This window comes from Quercus suber, unplaced genomic scaffold, assembly GCF_002906115.3.
Source record: "Quercus suber isolate HL8 unplaced genomic scaffold, Cork oak 2.0 scaffold_199, whole genome shotgun sequence".
Taxonomy (NCBI): domain Eukaryota; kingdom Viridiplantae; phylum Streptophyta; class Magnoliopsida; order Fagales; family Fagaceae; genus Quercus; species Quercus suber.
The window spans coordinates 598,017-615,362 of record NW_027069657.1 but is presented as its reverse complement, the minus strand read 5'-3'; the positions used below and the strand labels follow the sequence as shown (position 1 = coordinate 615,362).

At 33.5% G+C, this 17,346-nt stretch overlaps 1 protein-coding gene across 1 annotated transcript; it reads left to right on the top strand.

Annotated features, from left to right (window-relative positions):
• Positions 1–11,795: 11,795 nt before the first annotated feature.
• On the top strand, positions 11,796–14,416 carry LOC112010498 (protein EMBRYO DEFECTIVE 1674). Its single transcript, XM_024042843.2, has 4 exons — positions 11,796–12,070; positions 12,161–12,237; positions 13,070–13,214; positions 13,516–14,416. Exons 1-4 carry the CDS (start codon positions 11,930–11,932, stop codon positions 14,161–14,163), a joined length of 1,011 nt encoding a protein of 336 aa, XP_023898611.1. The 5' UTR covers positions 11,796–11,929; the 3' UTR covers positions 14,164–14,416.
• The last annotated feature ends 2,930 nt before the right edge of the window (positions 14,417–17,346 follow it).

Genomic DNA, 17,346 nt, shown 5'->3' with positions numbered 1-17,346 from the left:
TAGAAATAATATAGTACCAAGCTTACCAAAATAACTATGAAGCTATATTTTATTCACTGTGAGCCATAAAAATATCCAATACCATTTCAAAACCAGAAACCTCACCCAAGGTGCCACAAAGACGGAAATGTTACCAAGTCATCATACTGCCATAGACAGGTTAGAACCCAAACACGCTAACATGATATGTATCTCTTTTGGCATGTGGTTTATCGGCCTTGCCTGGCTTTACCCACACTCTCAAAGATTTACCTATCCCCCATGGGTAGCAAGGGATAACGCGCCATGTATTACCTCTTTTGCATGTAGTCTCTTGGCCCTGCCTAGCCTCACCCACACACTCAAGCATTTACCCGTGTTATGCAAAGTGGGAGCCTCCAACCTAGCTTGTCATCACAAAAACAAGGTAATCACACGTCATAAAGATGTTGTCACAAAGACGGGGTAATCACCAACATCATAGCACAAGGGCAAAACCACATCAAAAGCTCACACTCATTGAATTTGGGCATTTTGGGTTAAGTGTGTCTCCATACGTTATATGTTATACCTATGATTGAGTAAGGGTTCAACACATTGTGAGTCAAGACAATTGTGTATTGGTGACTCTTGTAGTTGTGCAAAGAAACTCACATGTCCATCCCAAACATGATTGAGTAAAGGGCACACTATTGGTGCAACTAGGAAGAAAGTCAGAAAGGATTCTTATAAAAATAAATAAATAATTAAAATTTTTAAAGGGGTGCTCAATATATTTTACTCTTTTCAATATTCAACATCTTTTAGAGCATTTACAATTCACAGACTAACTTTGTTCCAAATTTTGATCAGCCTAATTGATATTCATAAAATCAAATTTATTAAGCGTTTTTTATTCATAAAATCCATTTCCATAACTAATTTTAATTTTTTTAAAGTTAAATATACACAAACTTAACATGCAATTGCCTTTTTTACCACAAAGAAAATAAACAATCTTAAGCGTTTTTTAATTCAAAAATTCCATTTTCAAAGCTTATTTTAATGGTCCCCCCTTTGGTTTCTATCACTAGTATACCATAAATATCAACGAAGATCTTTTGTTTTTGGCATTAAAGCAAATATCATGGGAAGACTAGTTGTCAACTTTCTTTTCGTCTCAATCATTTCCATCTTTCCTTCAAACTTAAGTGGGTTCATTTACACATGTATTTTTATTTTGATAATTCAAAAATTACCACAGGGGATGAGAGATTTGAATCTTGTATACCTCCATTAAAAACAACATAAGGTATTAATCAATTGAACTACAAGACTCTTGGCATTCTCATTTGTATATAGTTCTCTTGAATTTCATGATATTGATTTGGAGTAATTACAATAAACCCATTTGTTGTTAGGCCTGTTTTCACGTTGTCGACTTGTGGTTTGAAAGTTTGCACTTTACTCACATAAGGTCCCCTTCATTAAAGGCTCCATAACCCACCTCTGTTAAACACAAAGGTAAATATGTATTTTTCTCCCTCCTCCAAAAAAAAAAAAAAATGAAAATAAGATCTAGAAGTTAGGGTTTTTTAAAAATTAAGAACAAAACATAATTTGTATCCCATTTCAATCTTTTCCCCACAACTTGTTTCAATTTTTTATATCTAAACCTTTTTATTAACTTTATTAACTCTATGTTTCTAATTTGGTTTATTTGGTAAGGATTCATAGCCGTCCCCAAAGAGTAGGATTAAGGCTTCTTGTCGTTATTATACCAAGATTTTAGGTTCCTCAAACACATCAGCCAATTGGTAGGAATTCATTCCGAAATTATTAATAAACAAAATCATTAACAGTCTCTCATATAACATAACTTAAATCTATTAAAACACAATTGAGAACAACAAGGAACCCCCAAAACTGCAAAACGTACATTGTAAGATGTATCATATACATTGTTATTGTTGAGCAATTTTACACTTTTAGGTTTTTGCACTGTAACATGTTTTTACTTTTTCAGTTTTTTAAATATATTTAAATACACAAAAAGTTGAATTGCAATTGATTGCCTTTTTAGCACAACGAGAGTACACAATCTAAGCCACATATATATATATATATATATATGTCATCTCTCCTCTCTACATGATAAATAAGTTGAAGTCCATGCATAATTCATAAAGCAGAGACAATTAACACTTGAGCTTCATGGTCTCTACCAACCTTATGGGTTTCGTCAAATGATAAGACTTGGGCTGCAGAACTTTCATTTGCAGAAGTGTTTGGGCTTGTATGCTCCAAAATCAGAGAGGAAGCACAGTCTTCTATAGTCTAGGGCCGGGCCGGCTCAACTATAGACAGGACAGCACACTGGCACACAGGCACTACACAAAGTCCATAGCCACACCACAACTCATACCTGGCCGGCTGGCCCACACACACTAACCCACGACCCACACTCAATCTCAAGGTATACTGTGCACTATACACTATTTTTTAGACTTTTTCTTCTTGCTTTATCAATTATTATAAGTTATCACACCAATTAATAATTTGATGTATATTATATCAATCTATTTGTATTATAGTGAAACTAATTTATTCTACTTAATTATGCAAATAGATGAAAATGCTCCAATTAATGGACTTAATTATTTAAAAAGACTAGATTCTTTTCCAAATGTATATATTACTTATAAAATATAACTAACAATACCTGTTACGGTTGCATTTAAAAAATATATTTGAGGATTTTGGTCGATAAATTTGTGCAGCTAAAGATTTTGCTTGAGGCTTTTGTGGTATGGATGGAACTTGTGAAGAAATGGATCTATGTGGTTTGGATGGAGTTTTTATATGCAAGAAAGAATGAAAAAAAAAATATTTATATAAAATTGGGAAAAAAAAAATATAGAGTGGAGGGTGTATCTAAACATTCTATTATTAACATTTCACTTGCTTCTATAAATCTTGTGGAAAATAATTCTTAATGGAAAATTGTCTCATTTTCTTATATTTGATTGCGACTTTGAAAATGAACTAAGGGTCCATTTGGATAAGTTGTTCTAAAAAATACGTTTTCAAAAAATAGCATTTTTAAAACAAGCGTTTTGAAAACACAGTTTTTAAAGTTATATTTCAGCTTTTTTTTTTTTTCTTTTTTTTTGAGGGTGTTATATTTGAGCATTTGGTAAAACATGTTGCTCTAAATTTGTTGTTTTGAGAAATTTACAAAAAAGTACCTAACAGGCTATGCTGTAATGATAATAATAAGAGTAATAATATATATTTTTATTGAATAATGTAATAATAAGAAAACGTCCCATAAAAAATTTAATAAAGAAAGTAATAATAATAATAATATGGTTCTATTTAACAGTGTAATTTATTTTTGTTATTATAATAATAAAAATTACACAAGAAGGACACCTAATTTTTATCTTTCCCAATGTCTATATCCTACTACCACAAGCTTCTCCCTCACTTGCTGAGTAGCTGGACAAAAATTCTCCACCGCCAATCACATGGTCCGCATCTAACCTTTGTAATTTCTAAAAAAATTAATTCAATTGCATCCAAGTTTCTCCAGATTCATCTTCTTTGCGTCACGCACACCTCATCCCATACCAAAGTAATTTTTGCTTGCGCTCCAATTTTTGCATGCCCAGAATATTCAATTAATGAAAAAAGCTAGAGAAGAGAAATTTTTGAGGATATTTTAGGAATTTCAAACTTCAACCGACTATTATAGTTGCGTTTTAAACCTGCGTTTTTAAAAAAGCCATCCACCACTGTGTTTCGCAAACATGAATTTTCAGAGTTTTCAAAACCGTAATTTTTCAAAAAGATAATGCCAAATGCATAGCTTCCAGCATTTTTGATCAAAAGCACGAGTTTTCATTTAGAAAATGCCCCCGCCAAACGGAGCCTAAAAAGACATTTTTGTTATTGGGTTTGCATAGAAAATAATAAATACATGTAATCCCAATTAATTATGTGTACAGGAATTTTTGTTCATGAATTCAAATCCAATAAATTAAAACATTTTCTATTTTTGGGCTATTTCGAAGGCTCACATTTGAAAATTGGTCCTATATATTGAATTTATGTGAAAATTTAAGTGAGAATAGCTTGAACCAAAAAAATCTCATTTGGAAAAGGTCAGCAATTGATCAATGTCAGTCAACGATGGTCAATGGTTGATCTTTAGAGAACGTAAGTAGGATGAAAAGAGGGAATTTACAATTGGGAGAATTTTTATGCTGTGAAGTTTATTTGTGGATTTGCACCGAGTACGTAACATACTAACATTCTAAATGTTCTCTTATTCTTAAAAAGGGGATGGTGTTTTTTATTTTGTTGGATTTGTTTTCCATTTACCATAGAAAGTGTTGAATTTGTTTTCCATTTACCATAGAAAGTGTTTTCGGTGAAAATAGCCAAATACCACATTTTGGCAAACTTTGTGGCAATCTAGCACTGTTTCAAAAATATTTAACAATCTACCACTTTTTTAGTATTCAAGATTCATAAAATCGAGTTTTAAATAGTACTCGAGTAATGTGTTATTTTACATACATAGCACCCGAGCTCCCCAAACATGAGTCTGGCTTGGGTTTTGTAGTTCACCATACTCGAGTTCAATGAACTCGAGTATTTTACCGTCATACCAAAGTTAAATCTCTCACCTCTCTAAATTTGCCTATATTATCAGTTGCTGAAATGGATCTTTGTTCTTTAGCAGCCATCAAAATTAAGAGCTGTTGGAATGAATTATTTCGTGTGGGCCTGCTGCTTTGTTTTTATTTATTTATTTATTTTTATTTTATTTTTTTATTTGGTGGTATTATAGAGATGCTGTGGATATCTATATCCACTCTGGATATTTGTTCAGGCCATCTGTTTTCTTCAATGTGGTGCTGGGTATTAATAGGGATCATAAGCAATGGCTGTTTGTTTGAAGTTTGTAACCCCAAAGTGGGGTTTAGTGGGAGATTGCTACATAGATACCTGTGTACTGCTTAGTATTGTAGTATATAGTGGCATGATCATCTATCTAGTATCCACCAGTAACAGTCTCAGCAGAGGTTCGATCTGCATTTTTATTATTGGTGTGGTACTTGCTTTAGAGAACATTTTATTTTTATTGATGTCTATTGCTGCAATTATAGAACGTGTTATGACTAAATGTTACATATTATTGTAGAACTCAAGAAATAAAAATTATGAGTACAATAAGCCACTTTAATACCCTAAAATCCTGCTGCTTTTGCCTCTAACAAAAGAGTCCACAGAGGTTCTATGCATTTTTATCATTCATACGGTACATGTTTTAGGGAACATTTTATTGATGTCTGTTGATGCAATTGTAGAACATTTGACGACCAAATGTTACATATTTTTGTAGAATTCCACAACCGAAAAATTATAAGCACAACATGCCACTTGAATACCTGAAAATCCTGCTTCTTTTGCCAAACTTTCGAATTCTTTATCTTTCCTCTCCTTTCTCTTAGGGTTTGTATTCACCATGAACAAATATAACTGAAACAAGCTTTTATCATCACCAGCAGTTGCAGGGGCTTCTGGAATCACCAAATCTACTACTATCACTTTTCCCTGGTCTGGTAGTGCTTCATAGCAATTTTTTAGTACCTTCAACCAGTTCACCCTGAACACATGCCAACGCATACACGAAGAGTTTATGATTGAAGCAAAAACTGTACCAATCACCATTGGCAAAAAGGCAAAGAGAAGTTAGGCAGCACTGACTTTTGGCTCAACAAGAATGCAAAGATACAGTAAGAGCAGAAGGTTCACTTACAATCAGCATGGGCCAGAACATTGCCTTCAATTCATTAAAAATACTAACTGGGGATGCAAGTCGCAAAAATCCCAAAACAGTAAAATAAATGCTGTTCCAAATTACATATTTCCCATGCAAAAAAGTTAATGCCGAAATGTAAAACGGTAACTATCTAAGATCCTACATACCTAATAGCAAGTGGACCTAAGGGCAGTGCCTGGTGTGGATACCTCACCACAGGACATGTGTGGAAACTTGGCCCACGCCCACAACTGCACCAATAGCAATGCACTGTCAATCTGCTTAGCTGTCTTCTTTGATGCATTACAAAGGTGTCTATATAGCCAACTTAGTGCTGCACTACCCCGGCTATAATGCTTTCCATTGCTGATTGGATTGAAAAATTGCAGATACATGATTGAGAGCCGTTCGCCAGACTTGTCCATAAACAGCAAACCACTCAACATCTCCAGTATGTAAAATCGAGCAAACTGTTGCACAAGCAAGTCAGCTGCACAAGCAAGTCAGTGGCACTAGCCAGGAGAGGTTGCTAAATCGTGACTCGAGCCAAGACACTTATAACCTTGCCCCACACAGCACTGCAATGTTCTCACTAGCACCAACGTCTTTGCCTGACGGCCAATCCTAGCAACTCGACGCAGAGGTTGCCCCAATCGCTCATATGGGTATATCCCATCACCGGCAAGCCATCTACAGGTACCCCCATTATAACCTCCATGTCTTGTAACGTGATGATCATCTCATTGTGGGGCAAGTGGAATGAGTGCGTCTCCGACGGCCATCTCTCCACCAATGCCGTGATCAGTGCAAGGTCAAGGTCTGTATTTGGGACCTGAAGTAGCCCACCTAACCCCACATCTATGATATAAGCAACAACCCATGAATCTAACCCACCTTCGGGCACACCACTAAATCGGTGACGATAAGTCAGTACACCTGGCACTTCCTGCAAACAGAGTAGCATTGTATTAATAATAGTATGCAATAAGCATGTAATAATTACACTTCAAACTTAAATGCCAATGCTAGGGACAAGTGCATAGTAAGAAAAATCTTTGTAGTACATATATTGAGTACAATTTTGGACAAGTGCATACCTCGTCTGCTGAAGGAGCATCCCAAAGCAAACTTGAATGATGCTCAGACTGCCTTATCAAGGTAGTACTCATAGTGGGTTCCACTTGATGTGGGTCCATATCTGGCATAAATTAAAGATGATTAATGACCCATTAGTTGACTACTAGTCGAGTACATATAGCAATTATGCCAATTGTACTTAAAAGCAATAAAATACAACAATATGCATCCTAGTACAAGATATTCAAATAGGAGCTTATACACCATAAAACATTAGGATAAAATACTATCAACAGGTCCAAATCCAATGGTTTATTCTTTAATCCCAATTAATAGTACTAGACAAGGATTAAAACATTTAAAAAACCAATAGAAACTTTGGGGCACAAAAGAATAAACCTAACCCCCAAACCGTAACTCCCAATGGTTTATTCTTTAATCCAATGGTTTAAAAGATATTTATCTAAAACTATAAGGTTGATATAAAACTATTTGAGACCATGCGATTTAAATCAAACTTTTCATAAACTATATAAGGTTAACAATTTCACAACTTGTGATTATTTTAATTTTGTGATTCATGGGAAGTGTTCACTTAGGAGTTAGGAATTGTGTTTAGAGGGAAGTTATTCTCTTTTTAAGGAGCATGACACATGAGAAAAATTCACAAATTGGGTTCCTACTTTTTCTTTCTTTTTCTTTAATAAATTTATTTTATAAGCTTGAATTTCATTCAAAAGAGTGGCTATATACCTTATAAGCAAATTCAATGAACTACTAGTAGATTACCCTTATTGAAACCAAAGCACTCATTAGAATTGCAGGACCTTTTAACCCAAAGAAAAACAACAAGAGAAAAACATTTTAGCCTTTTTTTTTGAGTTCCTACTTTTGTATACATAGAAATATGTGTTTTAGATTGAGGTTTGGCCATTTTTCATATTATTGGGAGGGTGACTATGTTGAGGGTATTGAAGCTCATACATTTATAGCAATTCTTAAACAATTTTGAGCCCTAAAATTCACAACATTCTGGACAAGGACATGTTATCCATAATCCATAATCCATTTTGGACTCAAAATGGAAATCAATAACTTCTTGTACACACACACACACACACACAAAACACGAAGGAAAATAATCAAGAAGCAAGGTGCATTGGATAGCCGTGAAAGATTTGTGGTGGCCTCGACAACTATGGTTGTGGTCCTATTCAATAAATCAATGGACCATGCTTGTAAATTTAATCCCAATCCTAATTACCACAAATAACCCTAACCCCCAAACTGTTCTAAACCAAATGGTCAAACAAATATTGAGAGTAAGATTGAGTATGTACCTTGTGATTTGAAATTGAAGATGCAGATCACCAACTAAAGACCTCGATATCATTAATGTCGAGATTGAGAGTGAGAGTACAGAGCGAGAGCGAGAGGGAGAGTGAAAGTGAGAGTGAGAGCGAGATTGAGAGGGAGACTGAGAGTGAGAGGGAGATTGAGAGCGAATAGGAGATTAAGAGCGAATGGGAGATTAAGAGTGAGCGAGAGAGTGAGAGCAAGAGGGAGAGTGAGAGCGAGATTGAGAGAGTGAGAGGGAGATTAAGGGAGTAAGACTGAGTGAAAGAGAGGGAGATTGAGAGAGTTAGACTGAGTGGGTGTTAAAACGGGAGTGATTTTAAACTTGCATAGTACTCGAGTTCAAAATACTCGAGTCTCTGGAGCCTAGTACCCAAGCCAAACCCAGGTTCATTAAACTCGAGTATGGTGGACTACAATATCATGGAACCCAAACCAAACCTGAGTTCATTGAACTCGAGTATGGTGGACTACAATTTATCTTAGAACTCAAGCTAGACTCGCGTTTGGGGAGCTCGGGTACTGTGTATGTAAAATAACACAGTATTCGAGTCCTATGAACTTGAGTTTAGTCCACATAGTACTTGAGTTTGGTACCATCAAGTACTAGGTGGCATTTTTTTAATGCGCAAAATCTAGCTCAGCGAGTGCCATGCTGGCAAACTCACTAAGAACTCAAGTTCACTGAACTCGAGTACTATTTAAAACTAGATTTTATGAAGCTCGAGTACTAAAAAAGTGATAGATTGCTAAATACTTTCGAAACAGTGCTAGATTGCCACAAAGTTTGCCAAAATGTGGTAATTGGCTATTTTCACCAAGTGTTTTCTACAGATTTGAGTCTTTGTCCAAGCCAAAGACTAGAAAATGTGGGAAAAAAAATTTGTTTAAAAAGCGGGGTGTAAGAAAAAAAAATTGGTTTTAAGTAAAATAAAAAGTAAAGGGAAAGGGAAATAAAATGTTAGAAACAAAAGATGGATAATCCAACTAGAACTTTATCTTTGTCTTAAGATTTCACCTTCTACTAAGAGCTTTTTTGTTTTATTCGATAGTTAAGGGAGGGGGTATTTGAACTTAGGACATCTCTATTGCATACAAAAATGTTAGGGTCATATTTTTCATTAGTTGGCATATCCTATGACAAAATGCACTTGATTTGTATTTGGGTAGTTCTAAGTGGATTCTAGAATATTATGAAGTATGTCTTATGAGAAAAACAAGTGATATTATTGAAGACATGAAAATTGTTTAAAGAAACTAGTGTGAAAAGTTGAAAGAGTGGACCTTGACACAAGCTTAATACAAGCTTCTATTGAGACTTAATGAATCTCAATACAAGCTCAATATCTCTCGATTTATCTAGTTTCGCGGATCCAGAAATTCCAGATCTGTTTTTTAGCCCATGGTGACTTGGACTTTTAGGGTTTCATTCACTAAACTCCTAGATTATATAAAAAGATTATTTTTAAGTCGTCATCATATACAAAGACTCAATAAGAGAATCTATACATTTATTGTGAAGCTACTGCATTCTTATGCACTTTAGGATTTTGTGACTAAGTGCTTTCTTTTCTTCAAGTATATTGAAGAACTTTGCATCCAACAAGAAGCTTCAAGTTGCTGGGAGATAGTCAAGTATTAAGATCCGTGCAAAGGAAAGAATTCTCTACAAAATTAAGACCAATTGGGGATTGGTGTAAGATTCCTTGAACTTGTAATCTCTTGATTTTGATTAGTGATTCTTGGGAGTGATGACCTGAAATTTACTTGATAAAATTTTTGCCTTGTGAGAGATTTTCCCCATTAGTTAACAAATTACCGTGTCAATTTACTTTCTACCATATTCTAGATTATTTGGTGATTTGTTTTTGCTTTTACGATATTGCATGTAATTTGATCTTATTAATCAACTTTACTAATTGAATTAATTAACTAGAGTTAATCTATAACCCAACAACAAAGAAGTGTTACTTGAGCAATAAGACTCTTTGCGTAAGAGCTTTTGTTTTTTTTTTTTTTTTGGTTTGCCATAATGTATCATCAAAGTTTTCAACTAGAGACTAATCAATGTTTGTGACGGGTTGGCCCTAGTGGGATAAATCCCTGGTCCAAGGGGTTCGAACCGGAGAGCACACTCAGTCGAACCTAGGACAAGTACTTTGAGACCAAGTGCCCAACCAGTTTTAACTTGGAACATTAATGAAAGAGCACTAAAATTTGTAGTCTAGTCAACTAATTAATATGATTTTTTTTTTTTTTTTTTTTTGGCTGTTGTCAGTGTTACCTTTCACGCTCAATGAAGTTAGCGCAAATAGAATATAAAATCTTATGAATTTTTTTTTTTTCGGCAATTCCAAGTTCATAACTTTCTTTATATTATTTATTCATTTTTTATTTATGAATTCCATGTTCACAGTTTACAGTTTACTTTACTGTTTCTCCCTCCAATTCTGTAGCTAGTATATGAACAAAGTTTCTCTTCAAACTAGTTTGGAGAGAAACTCTTTAAATTTCTCATATATTTCTTTTTTGAGGGTGAATATTGAAAATTCAACCGTTGAATTTCATGTTCTTTATGTTCTTAACATACCTATCAAATTTCATTCAAATTGAATGTTGTTTACTATTTGATCAATTAACTTATTTTTTATATACAACTTTAGATCACAAAAACTTGAAATTATAACATATATTTGATGACATAGCAATTGATTTTTGATCTTCTTGAAATTTTGTAAGCATTAAGACTGTAATAAGAACATGCAATCTAACGGTTATATTTTCCAAATTCACACTTAATATAAAAATATATAATGAGTTTTTAGAGTTTCTTATATGCTATAAAATATAAATATCAGCAATAGTCTTTTGTATTCGGCATTAGTGCAAACCACATGGGTAGACTAGCAATGGGATGTATGTGATACAGTCTCGTATTCACTGTAGACGTTTAAGCACGACATGGCATTGTGCATGTTTAGACTCAATTCACATGATGAGTATAGACAATGTTAACAAAATTTTTTTTTTTTTTTTTTTTTTTTTTTTTTTTTTTTCCACCAAGACAATGACATTAATATCAATTAGAACATTTTTCCCACCGTAGAACCCAATCCCCTCTCTTCTTTCAGCCTAATTCCCACTATTCAACACCCATGTCATCAAACCATAAGCCTTCAATAATTTCAATAGCAAATAAAAATTTTCTTCAAATTAGTTTGAAGAGTAACCCTTCAAACTTTTCATATATCTCTTTTTTATTGTGAATTTTAAAAATTTAACTGTTAAATTTTATATTCTTAACATACATATCTAATTTCATTTAAATTCGACGTTATTTATTATTCGATCAATAAAATTATTTTTTATACACTTTTTTAAATTACAAAAATTTAAAATTTTAACATTTATTTAATAACATAAAAATTAATTTTTTATTTTTTTAAAATTTTACAAGTATATAAAAAATATGATAAAAATATATAATCCAACTATTAGATTTTTTAAATTCACAATCAATATAAAAATAGATAAATTTAAAATTTAAAAGGTTTCTCTAAGATCAGCAACTATCCTCGCCACCGAATCAAAATTAACACCCAGCAACTTAACTCTTCAAAATAAATACCCAAGTCCAACCCGGTTGCCCATACCGATATGTGGGTATCCAACTAGTCCGCCATTCTGCAATCGCAGTCACAGTTAATGGTGAATACAAGATCAAACTCGGTCTCTGCTAAAGCTCCACACCCAAATGTATCACCAAAACCGGAAATAAAGTATGACAACCCCACGATATCCCGAACCCGCACCACCTCCATCGTCTCTTCCTCACTCTTCAAATCTGTAAGTATCTTTGCTTTTTTGTTTTGCTTTTGTTTTATGTTTTGTTTTGTTATTTATTTATTTATTTTTGGCTTAAAATTTGTTGTACAGGTTTTACTGAATGATTGGTGGCTGGAGAAGCCTGCTAATGGCAAGGGTTTAGCTGTTGGAGGGTTTGCTTCTTTAGAGTAAGAGGGCTTTTCAATTTTCACTTTACTCTTTTTTTTTTCCCCCCATATGATAAAAATGCTATCTTTGTGTGATATTTGAAGAAATTTGAGAGAAATGAAGAGAACCCAGATGGGATTTGGATGTTGTTTAAGTTTTTAGAGTAGTTGTAGTTTGAATTATGGATTATTATAAATAAATAAATAAAACTCTCATCATTGCCAGTGAGAAAATGACATTCTTATTGGATTATTAGGAAAGAACAAGAGGGTTATCTGTTTTATATGATTGTTCTTTAATAAAATCAATTGGGAAAAAAAAAATATATATATATATATATATATATTTTGTTTCTTTTTTGATTTTATGATTCTTTTTTCACTTAGAGATGTTTTATGTCGTGGGTTTCAATTAGCTTAATTGGTAAAATCTCTGATGGTTAAATAAGATATTTAGGGTTCAATCTCCACCTATATCGAAAACTGATTGGTATCTTGGTCTCATGATAAAGAACACAATTATCAAAAGTATTAAAAGCGGACACCATAGGATAAAACTCTATCATAAAAATAAATAAAAAAGTTTTATGTGAGAGAAGGAAATACAATTTGGGTTAGAGTTTATTGGCGATTTTCATCAGAAAAGTAGATATTCTGTTGAGACTATAAAATTGAACAGCCCCACAAGAGATTTACACTTAAAAAAAAAAAAAATTAGTTTAGTGGATTTCCTCTGCCGATGAATGTTGGCTAATCATTTCATAATTGCACAATTATTGTTATTTTTTAAATTGTTGTACAAACAATCCCTTGTTTATTTGATTATTCTTAAATCCTTTGAGTTCCTTTATAGGAGAGTTGGAACAAGAGTTTTTCGCTCTGCTGCAATTTCCAAGAGACATGATACCGTCACCCTTGAGACAGCAGATGGCATCAGCATTACAATCTGTAATTTCATAAATAGTTCTCGAACGCATCAAAATGGCTTTGATTCGGAGGTATGTAATTCCTTCTTGTTACATTACTGGCTGCATGATATGACTTTCATCTTGGGTATAATTACTGTTTGAAAATTGAGCATGACTCAAGGGAGATGAAGACCTACTTGGACTAGTATTATAGGCTGGTATGAAAGGTTTAATATTAAGTAAAAATGGAACCATGTTATTAAGAGTTAGACAGTAATTTTTTATTTTTTTCCCATTTGGCTATATATCTGTATTATTATTTATGTCTGTAAATGTTCTTGCTAACATGTTCTTTTAACATGAGTTCAAATTCTTAATTCTGATGTGAAAGGTATGCAATCATTTCCGGTTTGGATTTCCTTATAACTGGGAGGAGTACGCTGTTGGTTGTTCTGGTGACAAACATAGGGCTTCAGCTTTTAATGAGTTCAACATGTCTTCAGGTGACAGTGCAAATAAAACTTTTCCATTTTCTTTCAATGATCTCCCAGTGACCAGAATACGTGATCTCTCACTGCCCTCTTTTGGAGACCCAGAAAATTGTTTGCTAACAAAGAGCATTTTCAATGATATACTTGGAAAATCCAAGGGAAAAAATGTGGATTCTAGGTCAGATGAGACCCCAGTTAATCAAAAGGAGACTAAGGTTGATATTAAGTTCGACAATGATAATAGTATTTTGAATTCAAGGGATCTGACAAAAGAAGAACATCAGAAAGCCAGTTGTCATTCTGAGATGGCCACGAATGTCCTTGCCTCAACTAGAGGTGTTTGCACAAGAAGCATGACTAGATTGAAGAATTCTGGGGTGAAGCATGAAGTTGTTTCATCAAACTCTCATGGTAAGAGTACAAAAAGTGCTTCAAACGTGAGTCATCCAACCAACTCATTTGTTGGAGAGGATAGTGTAACCTTAGTAGCTGCTATTAAACGTAAAGTAGGAAGACCAAGAAAGAGTCTGAGCTATCTGAACAAATGATCTGTAAGGAAAATTCTTAACCAGTTACTGAGAGCTATTAGTTGAATTACTTTGCAAAGAATGCTGCAAATGTATAAGAGAATCACACCTACATATCAGTTAGTAATATAATGTCTCAGTTAAGATATTATATTATGTTTTATTTGACTGCTGAGTTTTTTGCAGAAAATACTGCAAGCTGTAAAACTTCATATTTTAGCTCATAGGATGTCATTCTTTGTCATTTAATTGTAAAGGTTTCTATTATCTGGTTGATGAAGTTGTTCACCATTGTTTTGATGGAAGTTCTGTCTTTGCCTTTCGTTTGCAATAATTGGCAAGTGTTGATGTGGACAGGACATGATATTCATTTTACCAGTTCCCCGTCAGCATTTAAGTCTTCTAAGAAGGAAACACCAACACATTTAGTAATGAACTATGCCCAAAGGGAGGAATAGTAACTTCTTATTATAATTTCCTAAACAAACATTTTGTGGGATTCCAATGTCAAAATTTGTAGCCTATCTAATGGTTTTTTAGGTGTTCAAATAGGTGATAAAGTTTGTCAAGACCCTACTTTGTTATATTGATACACCAAAAACCCTTCAAAGCAGATGCAGCACCACAAACACTAGCATTTCTTTTTCTTGGCCATAGACTAGCTTTCTGTGAAGTCATGAAAGTAATAATATCTTCAATAGTTCATTTTGTATAAAGTAATAAAGCTGAGCAGTTTTTACTGACAAATTTGCTGTCCCTTCAAAGTACTTTGCTATAGACCATATTACAATTTATACTTGGAATCTCCAATGTGCAACAAAGCCTAGGTCTTTGGAAAATTAGAAGGGCAATTACTTCTAGATTTATGGAATGGTTTAAAATTTTCCTCAAGCCATAATCTGCATGGTCTTTGAGATAGAATACAAAGTTATTTTATTCTAGAAAACTTTTGGCCAATCAAAGATGCATTACAAATATGGTCCTAGATATGACCGTGTAGGCAGTTCCAGCTGGTATTGAGCCTTATATGAGTCTACTTGTATAACATTATGGTTGATGCTAGAGCTTCTCTTATGCATTGTGAATTGTGCTTATCAACTTCTCCAAGGGTCTAATTTTGTCGATTTTAGAAATAATCAAGAGTGATTATTGATTCATTTGTTAGAGAATTTGATTGTTCTTGGCATGGCCAATTGGTTGCTAAGAAACCAATGGATGATATGGTATGTTAAGATTGAAGAGTGTAAACTTGAGTTTTACACCCCATAATTATAGAATTTAATCTCATGAAAAAAAAAAAAAAAAAAAAAACCCTCATCATATGCTAACGTAACGTATCTTTAACCAATATACGGAATCTCAATGGTGTGTTGTAGTAATTTGACAACACCATGCCTTTAAACAAAAATATCAAAAATAATACATGCGGTGGACCTTATTATAATGGTCCATAGCAGACCCCAAACTCCTCGATACATGCTCTACAAACCTACTTGAGACATTTTCAAATTTGCCCCCACCTTTTACACACTCTATATTCAACATTTGAAATAGCAATTGCATCTAGCGTGAATGAGCCCCTCACAAATTCCACAACGCGCTTGGTCAAGGCTCCTGCATTTCCAGTCACAATTTATTGAATTTCTACATGAACCATGCCAAAGTTGGATTAGTTGCGAACAACTGAGGTCACTCTCACATACAGGAGGCAAGTATTCCTCTGTAAGTGCTATTTCATAAAACAAAAGGGATATCATATTAGTTTACATTGGAAAATAATTAGAATATACTAAGTGTTATATATTGATTTCCACAAAATAATTAGCAAACACCTAACTGTGCAAAATTGTTTGACAACAATATGATCACTTTTGTTTTGAATTGATTTAAAATCATAGTATAGCTACTTGTTAGAGCTGTACATATTTATAAATCAACTCACCCATTCTCTATAAAAATAAAATAATAAATGAACCCACCAACGTTTGTAAGAAGGTTGGAGATGATGAATACGAAACAGATGTAACCTACTCTGTCCATGTTTTTCACTATTTTGCACTAATGCCAAATAAGAAAGACTAACATAAATTGCTAGGAAAAAACTGGCAAATGCCCTTTTGAGCAAAAATTATAACGTTTTGCCCTTTTTTCCAAACTAATTAGGGAAATGCCCCTCTTTTGTAACTCGATTTGAGATAAATCGAGTTAAAAAAAAAAAAAAAAATTCCTGGAGCCCTATAGCAGTGTTTTAAGGAGTCTATATTGACGTTTTAAGGATCTATAGTGACGTTTTGTAACTCGACCTCCATGAAATTGAGTTATGGGCAATTTTTTTTTTTTTTAACCTATAACTCGATTTCATGAAGGTCGAGTTACAAAATGTTATTATAAGTTCTTAAAACGTCACTATATACTTCTTAAAAACGCCGCTATAAAGTCTAACTTGATTTATCTTAAATTAAGTTTCAAAAGATGAGTATTTCCCTAATTAGTTTAAGAAATGGGGCAAAACGCTACATAATTTGCACGAAAAGAGCATTTGCCCATTTTATCCTAATTGCTATGTTTCATCCTTAAATCTAACTAGTCACAGAAATAGGCGTAACATTTTAACAAGTTATTCATGGGAAGTTGGAGTTATATATCAAATATACTCTTAAAAGGTGCTGAAAACCCAACTGAGACACCTTTTTTTTTTTTTTTTTTTTTTTTTTTTTTTAATTCATTAGTTTTACTACATTGCGAGAGGGAGAAAGCATGGCTCTTTACAATTAGCTAGTTTTCTTTAGCCTTATAAATTTCTCAAATGTCTTCAAAAGCCACCAATGTGTTTAAGGCCATTCTCATAAGTGGGACGACACCTTTTTTCGGTGGCTTGCTAGCAACATTGTTAATGAGAATTTTTGTTCACTAAAAATGGAGTATGGAAAAGTCTATAAATTTTTCAATATTCGGGATAGAAATTAAGGTAACCTTGCAAAGATGTTGAATGACAATATCATTGCCCTTCTACTTGACATCATATGCCATTGTCTCCATGACAGACCTAGAATTTCAAATTCCAAACTCAAACCAGTTACACAATGTCGATACTGTATTTTGTCTGGCCTTGATTTATGCATCAAAACAAATGTCAAAATCCAAAAAAAAAAAAAGGTGCAAAATGCAAGTTTCAAAGTCAAAAAAGGGTAACAAATAAACACA